Source organism: Hyperoodon ampullatus (genome assembly GCF_949752795.1).
Source record: "Hyperoodon ampullatus genome assembly, chromosome: 12".
In the NCBI taxonomy this organism is placed as follows: Eukaryota; Metazoa; Chordata; class Mammalia; order Artiodactyla; family Ziphiidae; genus Hyperoodon; species Hyperoodon ampullatus.
The window spans coordinates 54,702,879-54,717,393 of NC_136925.1; the positions used below are offsets into that span (position 1 = coordinate 54,702,879).

General features: G+C 44.3%; 1 protein-coding gene across 1 annotated transcript in view; it reads left to right on the forward strand.

Annotated features, from left to right (window-relative positions):
- Positions 1-3,272: 3,272 nt before the first annotated feature.
- The window catches only part of RSPO3 (R-spondin 3), a gene marked incomplete at its 5' end in the record, with an annotated part of 77,784 nt that continues 66,541 nt past the window's right edge, over positions 3,273-14,515 (forward strand). Inside the window, one exon of the mRNA XM_079716868.1 lies at positions 3,273-3,369. Within this exon, the coding sequence (XP_079572994.1) occupies positions 3,273-3,369 (97 nt within the window). The remainder of the gene's footprint in view (positions 3,370-14,515) is intronic.

Here is a 14,515-nt window from a genome sequence, read left to right on the forward strand (position 1 = left end):
CAGGCTTCTGTGAGTGCTGTTTTCTTGATTTTAAAAAAAAAAAAAGTGCTGTGTTGCACAAAATAGGCCATGGCAAGCTTTCCATAAGCTGTAAGGACAGTCGAGGGACACAAGGCTCAGCCAGGCAAGTAAATACACATTTAATAGAATGGTAACATGGATCAGGAAAAAGTTATTCTAAAGCATAGTGTCAAGAGAGAAAGAATACACTCGCCATTTATTTAATGTTTTCCTTATGTTTCCTCAGAGCAGCACTTATTACTTGACAAGCTTTTCCTGCCCACTGCATCTAGTTCTTTTCTGGGATGGCTCAAGAACTGCAGCTTCTCACTGTGTTTGTTTATTTATTTACACGCCCATTCCTGTCCTCATCCAAACTAACATATGTCTGCACAACACACGGTGAAAAAAGTAAATTCTTTCTTCGTGTTTATTTCCCTGAACTTGTTCACCAAATTGCTTTTTTACATCCCCTTTTGCAATCTCATCCCATCCGGCTCAAGTATCCCGGATTAGAAAGGCCGTCTCTGGAGTCCTTTTCAAAGGGAGCCTCCCACAGCCTTTAAATCCCCCACGTTTTATGGTGCAGATATTCAGGATCTGAGGTATTAAGAAGGAAAGCAAAGCTGACTGAGACTGGCATAGAAAAGTAGAGTAGCTTCTTTTTTGGATAATCATTATTGGAATTGTCCTGTTGTCTACAACTTTTCTGGTTCAAAGTAATAAACTCGGTCATTCTCAACTGGACATTATGCAACAGATAAAGGAAGGGAGTGTGTGTGTGATGTATGGAAAATACAGTTCCACCACAGAAACAGAAATCTTGCAAATGGGAATTTTTAAATAAGCCCCAAATCATAATCTTGATGGGTTGTTGTCTTCCCCATAATAAAGAACCTAAAGAAAACTATTCCTGCCTCCAAATTCCAATACAGGAATGCAAAGTAATAAATGATATTTAATTAAGGAATTCATATGGGAAGACCCAGTCTCTCAGATTCTAATTTTTAGCACCTTGACAGGAGTGCCTATTTCATGTTCCCTTCCTTTTTCTTCCAGGCCATTTCACCTCCTCAATCCTCACTTTTGGGATGTATAACAGCTACACCATTGAAGTCTTCATAGACACAACAATTTGAAGCACTGAAAGCTTGAAAATGGAATGGCTAGACACAATCACCTTTCTTTTCTCCTCTCAGTTATCAACACAGAAATTAAGGCAATCTTGTAATAGGGATTACAAATAGATAAAAGAGAAACACAAATCTTAATTGTTCCTGCAAGGCTTTAGCTATTTTCTAAACCTAAATTATTTGAGCATAAGAATTAGCAAGGTGTCTTTGAATCAGGGACTTTTTCAAAGCCACCTCTCAGAAGTCTGGGGCTGTGTAAAACTGTAATGCTGTAGAGTGCAGTCCTTGAGACAGTCTGTGTAATACAATACATAGGACAGATTTATGTTAAAAATCACTTTGGGGGCTTGTGACTTTCAACTAAATACTTCTTCAGAAACTACTGGAAGCTCTTCGACTTGTGCTACTGGAGAAAAGAGGTGGGAAGCTACCACCGACTAATAAGAGCCAGGGTGTACCCCGCTCTGAAGGGCCGGCCCTCGGCTTTCCCACCCCGGGGTGGACCAACGAACCTTATTTTTCGCTGCCAAGGGCCCCTACCTGAACTTGGAACAGAAGGAAGTAGTGGACCCTCTCCCCTCCTCCCCAAGCAGGGAAAAATCTTTCCAAATCTCATTCCCTGTCCCCCCAGATGAGAAACCAAATTGCACAAGAGATCTCGAGAAGATTTGAGAGATGGAGAGTGAGAGAGAGAGAGAGAGCGCGCGGCGCTGGGCGAGGGAAACTGCGGAGGGAACTGCCTGAGGGGAGGAGGAATCTTCCAGAGCCTCAGCAAAGACTCCGCTTGGGAGAAAGTCTCAGCACAGTTGGGTTTCCAAAGGTGTGTGAGCGCACACACCTCTGAGTCCTACCCGCTCCGGGCAGGTAACGGGCGGCCGACCTGACCACCAGTGCCCACTGAGCTTCCCCGTGACCACCCGCCGGGCGCCCAGCTGCAGCTACTTCTACTGAAAGAAAGAAAGGAAAGGAGAAAAGCAACAGAGGAGGGGCTCAAGAACGCTGGGAAGGAGTCCGCAGCCAGAAACCCTGCAGCGATCTGCCAAGGGGGCGAGAAGCGAACTGCTCTGGGGCAGTGGTTGCGCGCCGGCGCCGGGAGTGGAGGCGCGAGGGAGCCGGGACGCGGGGCCCCGGGAGCGGGGTGCGCCCAGCCTGAGGCGGTTGAGACCGGCCGGAGTCGGGGGCGGGGAGGGGGGCGTCCCGCGGCCGCTGGACCGTCCACCTCCACGGTCCCAGCCCGAGCGCGCCCTCCTCTCCCCGCGACCGCAACCGTTCTGAAGAGGGGCTCTTCTGGGCACGCAGTGCCTCCCCCCACTCCCTCCGGCTCCCGTTCTCCCGCCTTCTTTGCAGTGTCCAGAGATGCTCCGCCGCAGACCCGGGACCCCTTAGGCGCCTCTTCCCGTCCCTCTGCCAAATCGCGACGCCTGTACTTTTCCAGCTCCCTCTTTCCCTCTTGAAATTGAAAGTTATTGAGGTCGCTCAGGGTTGTTGCTCCAGCAGTTTCCTTCCCCGCCCCCGAGCTCCCCCCGCCCCCAGCAGCCATCCCCCTCCCCTCCCCCCTCCCTCGCCCCGTCCCTCCCTCCCTCCCTCCCACCCACCCTCTCGCCCTCCCTCCACCACTGGAGCGGCTCCTGCTCGCGAACAGCAGAAGCAGCTCGGGGTCTCTCCGCCGCCCCTTGGCCATGGCCGCGGTGCTGACGGCGCCCGCTCCCCTCCGCTCCCGGGGCCCCCGCCGCTGCCGCAGCAACCTCTAAGCCCAAGGGGTCGCCACCGTCTCCACCGCCCACCCGGATCCCGCCCGCGGCCGCCGCCGCCGCGCACCATGCTACCTGCGGCCGCCCTGGCGAGGCCGCTCGCTGCTTCTGGAACCCTCACTTGCGGCACTGACAGCCACCGTACGGGAGCCCCCGCAGCTCAGGGCTCGGACAGTTTGAAAGTACAGTAGTTGGTTTCCCTGACCACCCGACCCGCTTCGTTTGCCATCCCAGCTCGCCTATCGGATCTGAGTGGAGGAGTCCGCTGCTTGGATTCTCTCTTGCTCTCCATATACGCCTAACACCTACGTGTATTTCTAAAACATTCAATATTAATTAACAATCAAAAGAAAAAGGAGAAAAGGAAGGGAACTATTACTGGGTTACTATGCACTTGCGACTGATTTCTTGTTTTTTTATCATTTTGAACTTTTTGGAATACATCGGCAGCCAAAACGCCTCCCGGGGAAGGCGCCAGCGAAGAAGTAAGTGCAGGCTTTTTTACGCATTTGCTCCCTCCCGCCGCGTTCACCTGTCGGGTCGCTTTGCCTGTCCTGAGTCGGCTCCCAGAGGCAGCGGTCCTGCCACCCAGCACCCCACGCCTCGAGAGGAGGTAACCGTTTAGGCTCCTGTGTTGGCGTCTTTCACGCCTTCCTCTCCGCGCCCCTCTCTTCCCCCGCATCCTTCTGGGTGCCAGAGTCCGGCGGACCCGGCGCTAAGGTGGCTCCCACACCCTCATAATTTCAGGTTCGCGGAAAAGTTCGGCCCTTCGTTAGACTAGCTCGAGGGATTTGTGCTTTCGTCCCGAGACGTGCACGGGGGCCTCGAGGCCCCAGGCATCACGGACACCTGGCCGGCTGGATGCCCCTGACCACTGAGTTCCCGCCGGGGAAGGCGCGGCCGCGGCGCCCGCTCACCTTGCGTCGCCGCCTTGCTTGGGAAGACCTCGCAGGGTCCTCCCGCGGCGCTGGGGTCGCGAGGAACCCTCCCGCCCCTCGGGAAATGGCGAGCGAGCGCCTGCGCGGCCGCTATACCCCCAGCCACGCACGAGTGGAACCGAAGGGCTCGCGGGGCGCTCGGGGTCCGCGTGCCTGCGCGCTTAAGGAGACGCTCGGCGTCCCAGTACGAGGGATGTGAGGGCTGCCGAACCGGCCGCTGGGAGCTGGAGGTGCCAGGTTTCCAGTTACAATCTTGCCTGTCACGCGTGAGCGCTTTTACCGTCTCAGGCCCTTTCAAGTGGGTCCCCTGGGGCAAACACACACTGAGGGTGGGGTTCCCCCTAAAGACTCAGGCTCGCCCCCTCGCTGCCCCTTTTCCCGATTCCAGTTACTTGGAAGGTTGGCTTGTGAAGACTTCCTAGGACAGTGCCCTAGCTGGGATGAAACGGGCACCGCCCCCCCACCAGGGCACCCTCATCCCGGGTTGGTCTGTTTCAAGGTGGCGTCTTCCATAGATGAGGAGACAGAGCAGAGAAAGGCACCTCTCCCTGCCCCTGGGTAGCCCGGCGCGCTGGCCGCTCCGCTCCGGCGTTATGTGCAGGCGTGGGGAGTTCCTTCGCAGACAGAGCAGAGGGCGACCCTGGCTCCAGCGTGGGGGGGGGGCGCTGGCGGGGACTGGGAGGGAGAAAACTTCCCGGGGCGCAGAGAGCGATGCTATTGCCTTGACCAACTCGGACCTCCGCCGCCCAGGAGCCAATGACGCTTGGCGGCGCCTGGTCCCGCGCGCAGTGCCACCTCGGATCGCTGGCCCGCGAAGCCCCTGGGGGCAAGCTCGGGTACAGCGCAGGGGACACAGCACAGTCTTGTGTGAGATGGAGATTTTAGTAATCGCTTCTCCGCCACTGTTTGTGCCCTGCCTCTGGACGTGAGGGACCGCTGAAAGCTCCCTTTGTGCCGCTTGCCTAGGGCAGACAAGGTTTGATTCACCTGAAAATTGCCTCTAAGAAACGCTGTACCAAAGCGCCAGGGGCTCCCACCCGGCCTCAGCGCCTCTAGGATTGCGTAGCCGGGGGGGGGGGAGGAGGGCCTAATCTAAGCACGTCGGGGCATCCGATTTATTATGCTTGGCCTCTGGATGGTTGTATTCTTCAAAACTCCTCCACTCACCCTTTCACTCGAGACTTGCGGCCGCCTCCCAAAAGAAGTGGCTTGGAGCTCGAGTCTTGCCCTCGTTTCTGGCGGTCCCCAGGTCCCCTTCTCGCAGAGTCCGGCCAGGGGAACTGAATCGCAGGTCGGTGGGGAGAGAGAGAGATGCTGGGCACAAGCGCAGCCTCCTGCTTTCCATCCCTCTTCCAGCCAGTGCCCACCCGGCGCCCATGGCCCACACCCTCCTTCACCCCACTGAGGACCCCAGGGCCAGGAGCCACACAATCGCAGGGGAGGGACGGGGTCCTGAGTGTCAGAGTGGTCTCCGATTGCAGTTTGGGGGCCCCTGTTTCTGATGGAAGACACCGGAAAGAAAGCTGGCCATCCATTCGTTCTCACTTCCCCCCAGCAAGGACAGCGGTGCAGGAAGCTGCCCAGTGGTGCTGCCCCAAGTCTTCTGGGAGCAGAGGGGGATGGAGCACCCCTAGGCTCCGATTAGAGAGGATTTACAGAGTCCAAAGGCGAACTGCTTTTTGATCTGCTTTAATCTTCTCAAGGCCATGTCAAAGGCGCCCTCTTGTTGTGTAGTGGGGATGAGAAAGGGAGTGGGTGGAATTGTGCTGAAATTCCGATTGTTCTGTGGGTGTGGGGCCGGGAGAGAGCCTCCCTAGCAGGGGATGCTCCTTGCTCCTTCACACTTGAGTCTGCCTTTGCTCCTGGGGTTTGCTGATGCAATCCTGGGAGAGGGGCGACCCCTTGCGTTCTCCGAGGAGACAGAGGAGACTCTTGGCAGGTGCAGCATGGGGTTTGTTGCTGTTGTTTGTTAGTTTTTGGTTTTTTTAGAATGGGGAAGGAGTGGAGGGGAAGGTCCAGAAAATCAAGGTCAAATTGCAGGTGTACAAACTCGTTTCCTTGGAAATCTCTGAAAAAAACGTTTTCTCAAATAGGGACTGGGAAAAAGTTGTTTAAATGAAAAATAAGGTAGTAGTCAAAGGTATTCTAGAAAGAAACGGTCTTTCCTATTTTTGCTTCAAGAGACAATTAAGGTATTTAACCTTTTGGCCTATAGTTAAGTAGCTTCACTCTCCTAAACTTTTAAATCTTAACTAATGATAGCAATTTGGGGTGTAAGAACTATTTTTCATAGTTTTGAAAGTGGTCTCTTGAATGTTTTGGTAGAAAACTTTCTTGCAAAAACAGTTCATTTGCAGTGTTAAATATTATCAAGTCTAAGGAACCATGGCTTATCCGCAGATAAAGCAGATAAAGCTATCTATATCAGTAATCTCCTGTTTCCCTCAAGGAACTGCTATACCATTTATCTCTACTTTGTTGCAAACTAGTGATCCTGTTTCCTCTTATAGAAAAAATAACATTTTAAACAGGAATTTTGTACTTTAAAAAAATATCTATTATGTTATGGATGAATAAATGCTCAATAACTTTTTTACCTGCTTGGATTCATATACAGCTCCTAGAGTTGACTAAGTTGAATTTACTCAAGATAAAAATGAAACGCAATCCTTATTCAAAAATCTTCAACCAGAAATGTTTTCAGAGGATGTTAAATAAAGAATCCTGAATGGAGTTTTAAACTCATTTCCAGCTCAGCCTTTGCTGCTTGGTACAGTCAGCTTCTGGATTCTAGCTTATCTGCTAATAAAAGTAAAGGTTATATGTGCCATAATAACCACAGTACCTTACAATTGCACCACACTTTCACTTGAGTTATTCACTTGGGTCCCTAAATAGCCACTTGAAGTATAGAGGCAGGTATTAATATCCCCATTTTACAGGGAAAGAACCCAAAAACAGAGGCTAAGTAACCTATACAAAGCCATACAGCTACTAAATGGAACTTATCTCCTGCTATTTATGCTATATGTTGGCCCATGTCAGAGAGAAGATATCAGGCGTGTTAAATAATAAATGTAATGGTCTCAAAACCATCATTTATCCTGTGTTTGTAGAATAAGCTGTTCTAACTGACTGGAAATTTTCGAACTGATATTTATATGTATTTATTAAACATTAATGACCAACGTCAAAGAGTTAAATACCTGATAGTGATAATGAAGCTTGCTAAATATAATATAATATTATTTAGTTATTAAGAAGACATTGTAGGATCATATTATGCCAGAAGACTATTGTGAGAAACATCAGATGCCATTGTAGTACCCTTTTTATTTGATGCCATCTATTAATTGGTTTTTAATTGCTTAGATTCCAGATAGATCCAATTTTTGAAAAGCCATTGTAGGCATAATAATTACCAAGCACTCACTGCACAATCTATAAAACTTTTTAAAATCTTTCATAAAGATGTTTGAAATAATGGAGTAAGAACATAAGAGAAATCATTTTAATGGTTATAAAATGAAAACCGATTTATTGGAATACAGTGGCCGTTGCTCATGATACCGTTTTGGATGTTAAGCCATTCTTTGAGATTCTGATACACTCTTTTTTTTTTAAACTTATTTTGTTTATTTATTTTTGGCTGCATTGGGTCTTTGCTGCTGTGCGCAGGCTTTCTCTAGTTGTGGCAAGCGTGGGCTACTCTTCATTGCGGTGTGCGGGCTTCTCATTGCAGTGGCTTCTCTTGTTGCGGAGCACGGGCTCTAGGCGCGCGGGCTCAGTAGTTGTGGCTTGAGGGCTCTAGAGCGCAGGCTCAGTAGTTGTGGTGCACGGGCTTAGTTGCTCCGCGGCATGTGGGATCTTCCCGGAGCAGGGATGGAACCTGTGACCCCTGCATTGGCAGGCGGATTCTCAACCACTGCGTCACCAGGGAAGCCCCTGATACACTCTTGATGATTACACAGCTAACCTGGAAAATAATAGGTTAACTACAAGACAGAAAAATCTTTCATTCTATTATGCATTTTATCATATTAATTTTGAATGGAAGTGTATAGTTTGGATATTGGCTACAACGCATTTTTTTCACCTGTCTACTTTTGTCACCAGTCTACCTTGTTTTTGAGTGAAACACTGTTTAATAGATGAAGATATGAGTAAAATTTGCTAGAGAAAGTATACTCTGCAACATATTATGTGATATCTGTATGAATACAAGCCCCAAATTCAAACTCTTAGGCATTGATGGCAACATCTAAATATAAACAGAAGACACTTATTTTTGTGAGTTCTAATTTAATCATCATTACACTATCAAAATTGTTTCTTAAAATATCTCTTTGTTATACTATTTTAATTCTTTATTACTTCAATAAAAGGATTTTATTAAGAACATTAAGAATGATAATTTTTGAATATTGTCTTTTTAGTCCCAAGTTATTCTATGTAAAGTAATTGAGAATATAATAATCATAAAATTGATTGAATGGCATTACTTCAATTTATTTTATTATTATTATTATTTTTTGTGTGGTACGCGGACCTCTCACTGTTGTGGCCTCTCCCGTTGTGGAGCACAGGCTCCGGACGCGCAGGCTCAACGGCCGTGGCTCACGGGACCAGCCGCTCCGTGGCATGTGGGATCTTCCTGGACCGGGGCACGAACCTGGGTCCCCTGCATCGGCAGGCAGACTCTCAACCACTGTGCCATCAGGGAAGCCCTACTTCAATATTTTTAAGCATGAAATATGAACGGTATTTTAACTTGCAAGTAGATAAGTTTTGTTGAATCATTTCTCCATTAAATATTTCCTGGAATTTAATATTCTACAAATTAGGTCCCCAGAAAGTGATGAATGGGAAATTACAGCATGTAGTTAAATTTGATTTTCAAGTTATTATGGGGAAACTCTTGCCACACTACTACAAAATAAGTTTCTTAGTCATCTGATCATTTTAGTCTATTTTAATCTGGACAGAGATCTCCAGATTGCTACTGAGTAGCTCAAATATTTTCTAGTTAAATGGTTAATCTTTTTTAAAAAATGCAATAGTTCTTTTGAATTCTATATATTATTGATAGAATACTGTGTGTTGTCAGAAACCTTTGTAGAGTTAAGACCACATGATCCCTCTGCAATTATAAGAATGAACTATCAAAAAATAAAACTATTCCACATACAGCAATTTTCTAAATCGTCTTTCCCCCCTTTATCTCTATCCAAATGTTTCATTTTGGACGTTGTCCTAACCTCTCTTCCCACTTCCTCACTATTCATTCTCCCCAGCCCCCAAAACATCCTTTTCCAAGCAGTGAATTCTTGAAATGCCATCAGAGTGGGTATTATGTTTCATGAAATGTAAGAATCAACTTTGGTTACCATTAGGAAAACATCATTCAGTTTTGAGACCATGGTAAGGATCATGTAAGACAGTGTGTTGAAATTATATGTTTTACTTGGTTAAGACTATTTCTTCTCTGAACCGTGCATCATACACTGGCATTCTTTTGAGAATGATCATTTGAAAAAGTGTCGCATCATAAGTTATATAGATATTTTTTGCCTTGCTTTTGATTTTGAGGAAAAACGTGGGTTGCTTTCTTGATTGTGAATTTTTTCTTAAGGTTTAAAATGATTCGATTATCTTAAAATTTACCATTTGTTGGCCAACCTAGTAAGTTTGAAATGCTTTGCAGTTATACCTTAACAAAACATATAAAGTATAAAATACACATCTGTAAAGGACGCTGCCCATTTTTTCTATTTGTTTAATTCTGTCCATCAGATCTTTCCATTCAGGACTATTACTAGCATTCCGACTAAAGTACTTACCCAGCAATGCTGAAAAGAATGGAATGTTCCATTCTCAAGGATTGTCAGGGTGCTGAGGATGCCATTGAGTGCTAAGAAATCCCATTTTCTGCTCCAAAGATGTTTCAACAACATGCAACTTTTAGGCAAAATACCTGAATTCTTTTTACATATAAAAAGTTTGAATAATTTCAAAAACTCATTTTTAAAAAACATGGCTGCAGGTACCTCTTTTCTGATAATATTTCTGCCTTATTTATATTCTTGGCGAGGTAACTAGGTAACTGGGTAACCTAGGTAACTAGGTCTAGTTACCATCTGCTGTCACTAAAACTGTTCTGGAAGTTTTTAGGGAAAATTCAATGGTACTAAAGGAGATGATTGCCCAATTAAATACATATTTAATGGCCTTTAACTGCTTTTATGCTTTATGCCTTATGCAAGTATCTAACCCAGTCTTCAAAATACTACCTTATTAGGTTTCCATCTGACCTTTAAGAATCTGATGGATAGCAGCAAACATCATAAATTCATGGTACAGACTGAGACCTAAGAAGTCATTGAAGGAGAATTCCCAGTGTATGTTGAGAAAAGTAGGCTAAGAAGTAGAAGACCTGGGTTCTATGTCTAGCACTGCTAGTAATATCTGAATAACCCAGACAAGTCCCTTTACCACACTAAGCTGCAGTTCCTCATCTGTGAAGTGAGGTGGTTGGTTAAAAATTTAGATCTAAGCAATTCTTATAGGCTCCTCAACTTTTAATCTTTTGGTATAAGAACATGAACCAGAAGTAGCAAGTTAGTTCTTCTAAACTTAGTTGTTTTATCCAACCAAGTTTAGTGGATGAAGATTAAGAATACAAACAGGGACTTCCCTGGTGGTCCAGTGGTGAATCCACCTTCCAATGCAGGGGATGCCAGTTCAATCCCTGGTCGGGGAACTAAGATCCCACATGCCGCGGGGCAACTAAGCCCTCAGTCCGCAACTAGAGAAGCCCGTGCGCCACAATGCAGAGCCCGTGTGCGGCAACGAAAGATCTCATATGCAGCAAATAAGACACGATGCAGCCATTAAATAAATAAATAAATAAATAAATAAATAAAGAGAGGAGGAAAGAGGTCATCTTAAAAAAAAGAGAATACAAACAAATATAAGTATTCACTTATTATAAGTAAATCCATCATATAAAGATTAATAAGTAACTTATCAACATAGAGACTGAATTAATTATGATATTCTTCACCCATCACAATATCTAGTGCCTGAAAACCATAGCCATAGCGTCAATCCACATACTCCATTTTTGGCAAGTCCATTTTGTCCTTGGGCTTAGAGTCACAGGGAGCTGGTTTGGAATCCCAGCTAGAGAGATGCATCAGAACTCCCCTACCATGACAGGATCTTAGAAGTGGCCCTGTGATGGGATGGAAGTGGCAGTTACAAAGGCCCAGGTTTAAGCTTATAAGACCCTGTGCTATGACAGTGACTGATTGAGCACGAGAGGGCATATGAAGGGAAAAGAGGAAGAGAGCCATATTTGGCACTACACTTTGGCTTATAAGGACTCATGTCTGGGTGAAAAACAATTATCTCTATCTTTTTGATTAGAGCTAATCAAAAAGAACAGGAAAGTAAGACAAGCAGATTTGTTAGGAAACTTATTTTCCTTTTGCACTATCTTTGAGGGCCAGCAGGGCATTTAGTAACTCTGAATCAAAGTTTCAGAGAGTTTCCGGAGCTGAAGATAGCATTTTTGAGTTACTCCCATAGAAGGGATAGTTGAATACATGAGATAAAAATCTGGCAGTGTCTTGTTTATTGTTATTAAAATGTTTGCTGTGCTGACATTGAGAATCACTCTTACTGGTAATATCAAAATAAGATTAATTACATTAAGGTATTTTGTCTATAGAATCGAATATATCATTTTCAACTGTGGTTTCTCATTTTTATAGCCCTTTTTGTGCTACGTAAGAAAATGGTCACTGGTATCAGGAGTGGTAATTTTACGTTGCCAAGTCTTCCACTTGAAGATCACACTTGGAAGTCTCATCACCTGTGGAACGATATTCCTTTGCCACAGAATCTTAGGAGAACTGAAAAACTTTATAGTAAGGAAAGATTAGTTTCCTTAAAGTGTAAAAATGATTTTTTATATCGTTCCACTTGGATCTAGCATCTACTCACAGCATTCTACTTTCAAGCAGATTTCTCAACAAAGTGTGCTCTCTTAAAATAAGAAATTCTCAGGATGGAATGAAACTTGAAGGAATTCAGTCCATCTATATAATACGTGAACTACTTCTGCAACATCCCCACCGAGTAATTGTCTAGCCTCAGTAACAACCAGGTTCCACGCTCTCTCTTGCTGCTTCTAGACAAGTTGGGTCTTCTGAATCAGGAAGCAGGTTATATTTTCTAGTGGTCTGTTCTCCTACTTCTCCTCTGAGCACTTGGCTGGGGCATGGGATTACATTTAGTTACCTTAAAACATCTTTCTAAAATGAATACACAATAATTCAATGCACTATATTCACTCCCAAAAATTGTCCTTAGAAAACTAGCTAGTAAGCATATTTATAATTATACCCCAATACAAAGCACATTCCTGAGAGTAAGTGGTAAAGCAGCCCCCATTTTATAACCACATAATACAAACCACCACCACACAATATAAAATAACAGAATTTGTGAAATGCTTATTTTAGAACACTATTTTCTTAACATATGCTTGATAAGCTGGTAAGAAAAAGTGCTGCTAGTTTCTCATTGTTAGATACCGTCATACAATGGGACCTCACATATGTGAACACACAGTCATCTCGACAAAAGCTGTCATATAAGAAGAGACAGTATCAGCCACATTTAGATGAAAAGAAAGAGGTACCATAGTTCTCAGAACCACTGTTATATTCACATACATTCTATCTTAATAATCATTTATATTTATATGTTAAAGTGAGTATTGTGATAATGATTATTGTTTAAATAGCTGCCATGTTTTAATCACCTGTGAGTGCCAGACTCTGTCCTTGATGTTTTTGCAAATATTATTTCAATTAGTCCTCACACTTACCCTGTAAGGCAGGTGCCAGTAGTCCCATATCAGTCGCCTGAGGTCATTCAACAAAGATATGGTGGACCTGGGATCCCAGCTGAGGACTGACGCCAAATCCCATATCCTTCCTTGATTTTTTCATGTCACTTCAACTATTGGGATTGGTACTTGAAGCAATCATGGGCGTGTTTCCTCAAACGCTACCCCACTTTTTCTTTCCTTTACTCTCTTTGCTCATTATCTCTTCCTACTCATTTAACAAACCACAAGTCTTCTTCAAACATTTACTCTAGAGGTTGCTTCTGGTATTCTAATACTCCTTCCCTCATCTCTTTCTTTTCTCTGTCCTTCTTCCTCTCTTTCCTTAAACCTGCCCTATTGATGGTTTTTAAACATAGAAAGTTGCTGATTTTTTTTCATTAGAAGCAATAGAGTAGCACAGTTTATATGAAATAATCTAAGATTATTCTTCCCATCTATGGTGTGTAATTCCAAGAGAAGACTAACTAAGGCATGAGAATGTGGGCAAAGTCTATAATTTTGCAGTTAAATATCAAAATCCTTCTCTATAATTTATAACCACAATAGATATTTCACTGGCTAGTTTTTGCTGTCCAGAAAAGTTGTCTTTATGGTGCTTCATAAAATTTCTTATTTATATTACTTTTACTATGAGCATTAACAGTAACCTCCACTCTGAATTCTTGCTTTATGGGCCTTGGTACAGCGATTTTTCAACCCTGATTTCCAATTAGAATCACCTCGGGATCTTAAAAAAACAAAGCCAGACTCTATCTTAGACCAAATGAAGCAATCTCTGGGGATGGGGCCTGGACATCTGCATTTTCAAAAGTAGTTCTGGTGATTCTAAGGTACAGCCAAGACTGAGAAGTACCATTGGACCCTTAATTCAAAGATAACTCTTACAGCTAAGCAACTGTTGAAAACAATGCCAGTTTCATGAGAGTTCGACAGAAAAAATAGGCTTGTGTGGAGTATGATAAGAGATGAGATATGTGTCGTTCGAACAGATAGTAGTTTAAAATATAAAGCAGTCTGATAGCCCCAGATTGTTTATCAGTTGAGTACTGTTTAACTTGTGGCACTGACTGGTGCAGACAAGACCATCTGATTGAGAATTGTCTCAGCTAGAGGGTCTAAGAAGACATAGCAGAGTGCACACAGTAGAACATGATGGTGAGTTTAACAGATACTGCTGCTGTTTTCACAGATAAGAACGCTGCTGCTAGGTGAGGTGCGATCAGGAGTGAGGGTGCTTGCTGCTGAACTATACCAGGGGTTAGGGAGGCAGTGAATAGAAGATGAGGTAACAGCCATACCCCCAATTGTTTTTTCAAAGCTACTTAATCATAAACAACTGTTTTCATGTCTTACCAGATGACTGTGCCCTAGAGTCCTCTTTGTTTTCAGGAAAAATGAAATGGTTAGAAAATGGTCTCTAATAAGAAATAAACATCCTTTTCTTTTATGGTTTCTACAATTACTGACTTTATATTGACTACTGGTGATCAGTAAAACTACTATAAATAGCATAGTTGTAACTCTATCTTAATGGGTTAAGTTTTGCAGTAGGTTGTTTATTCTTGAACTTACTATTCTTACTTCTCTCCTAATGTGCTCTTCTTTAAGTGGTTATCTTCATTAAATCTTGTTTATTATTCTTTTCTAGTCCATGAATGATGTTCAAACCTTGCCATAAACCAGGGAAAGCTCCATGTAAAAGTGAGGTGGAAGTTTGGGCTTCCTGTCAGACTTAATTCTGTTTGTTAAGGGGGCTCCTTGGGAGAATTTGGG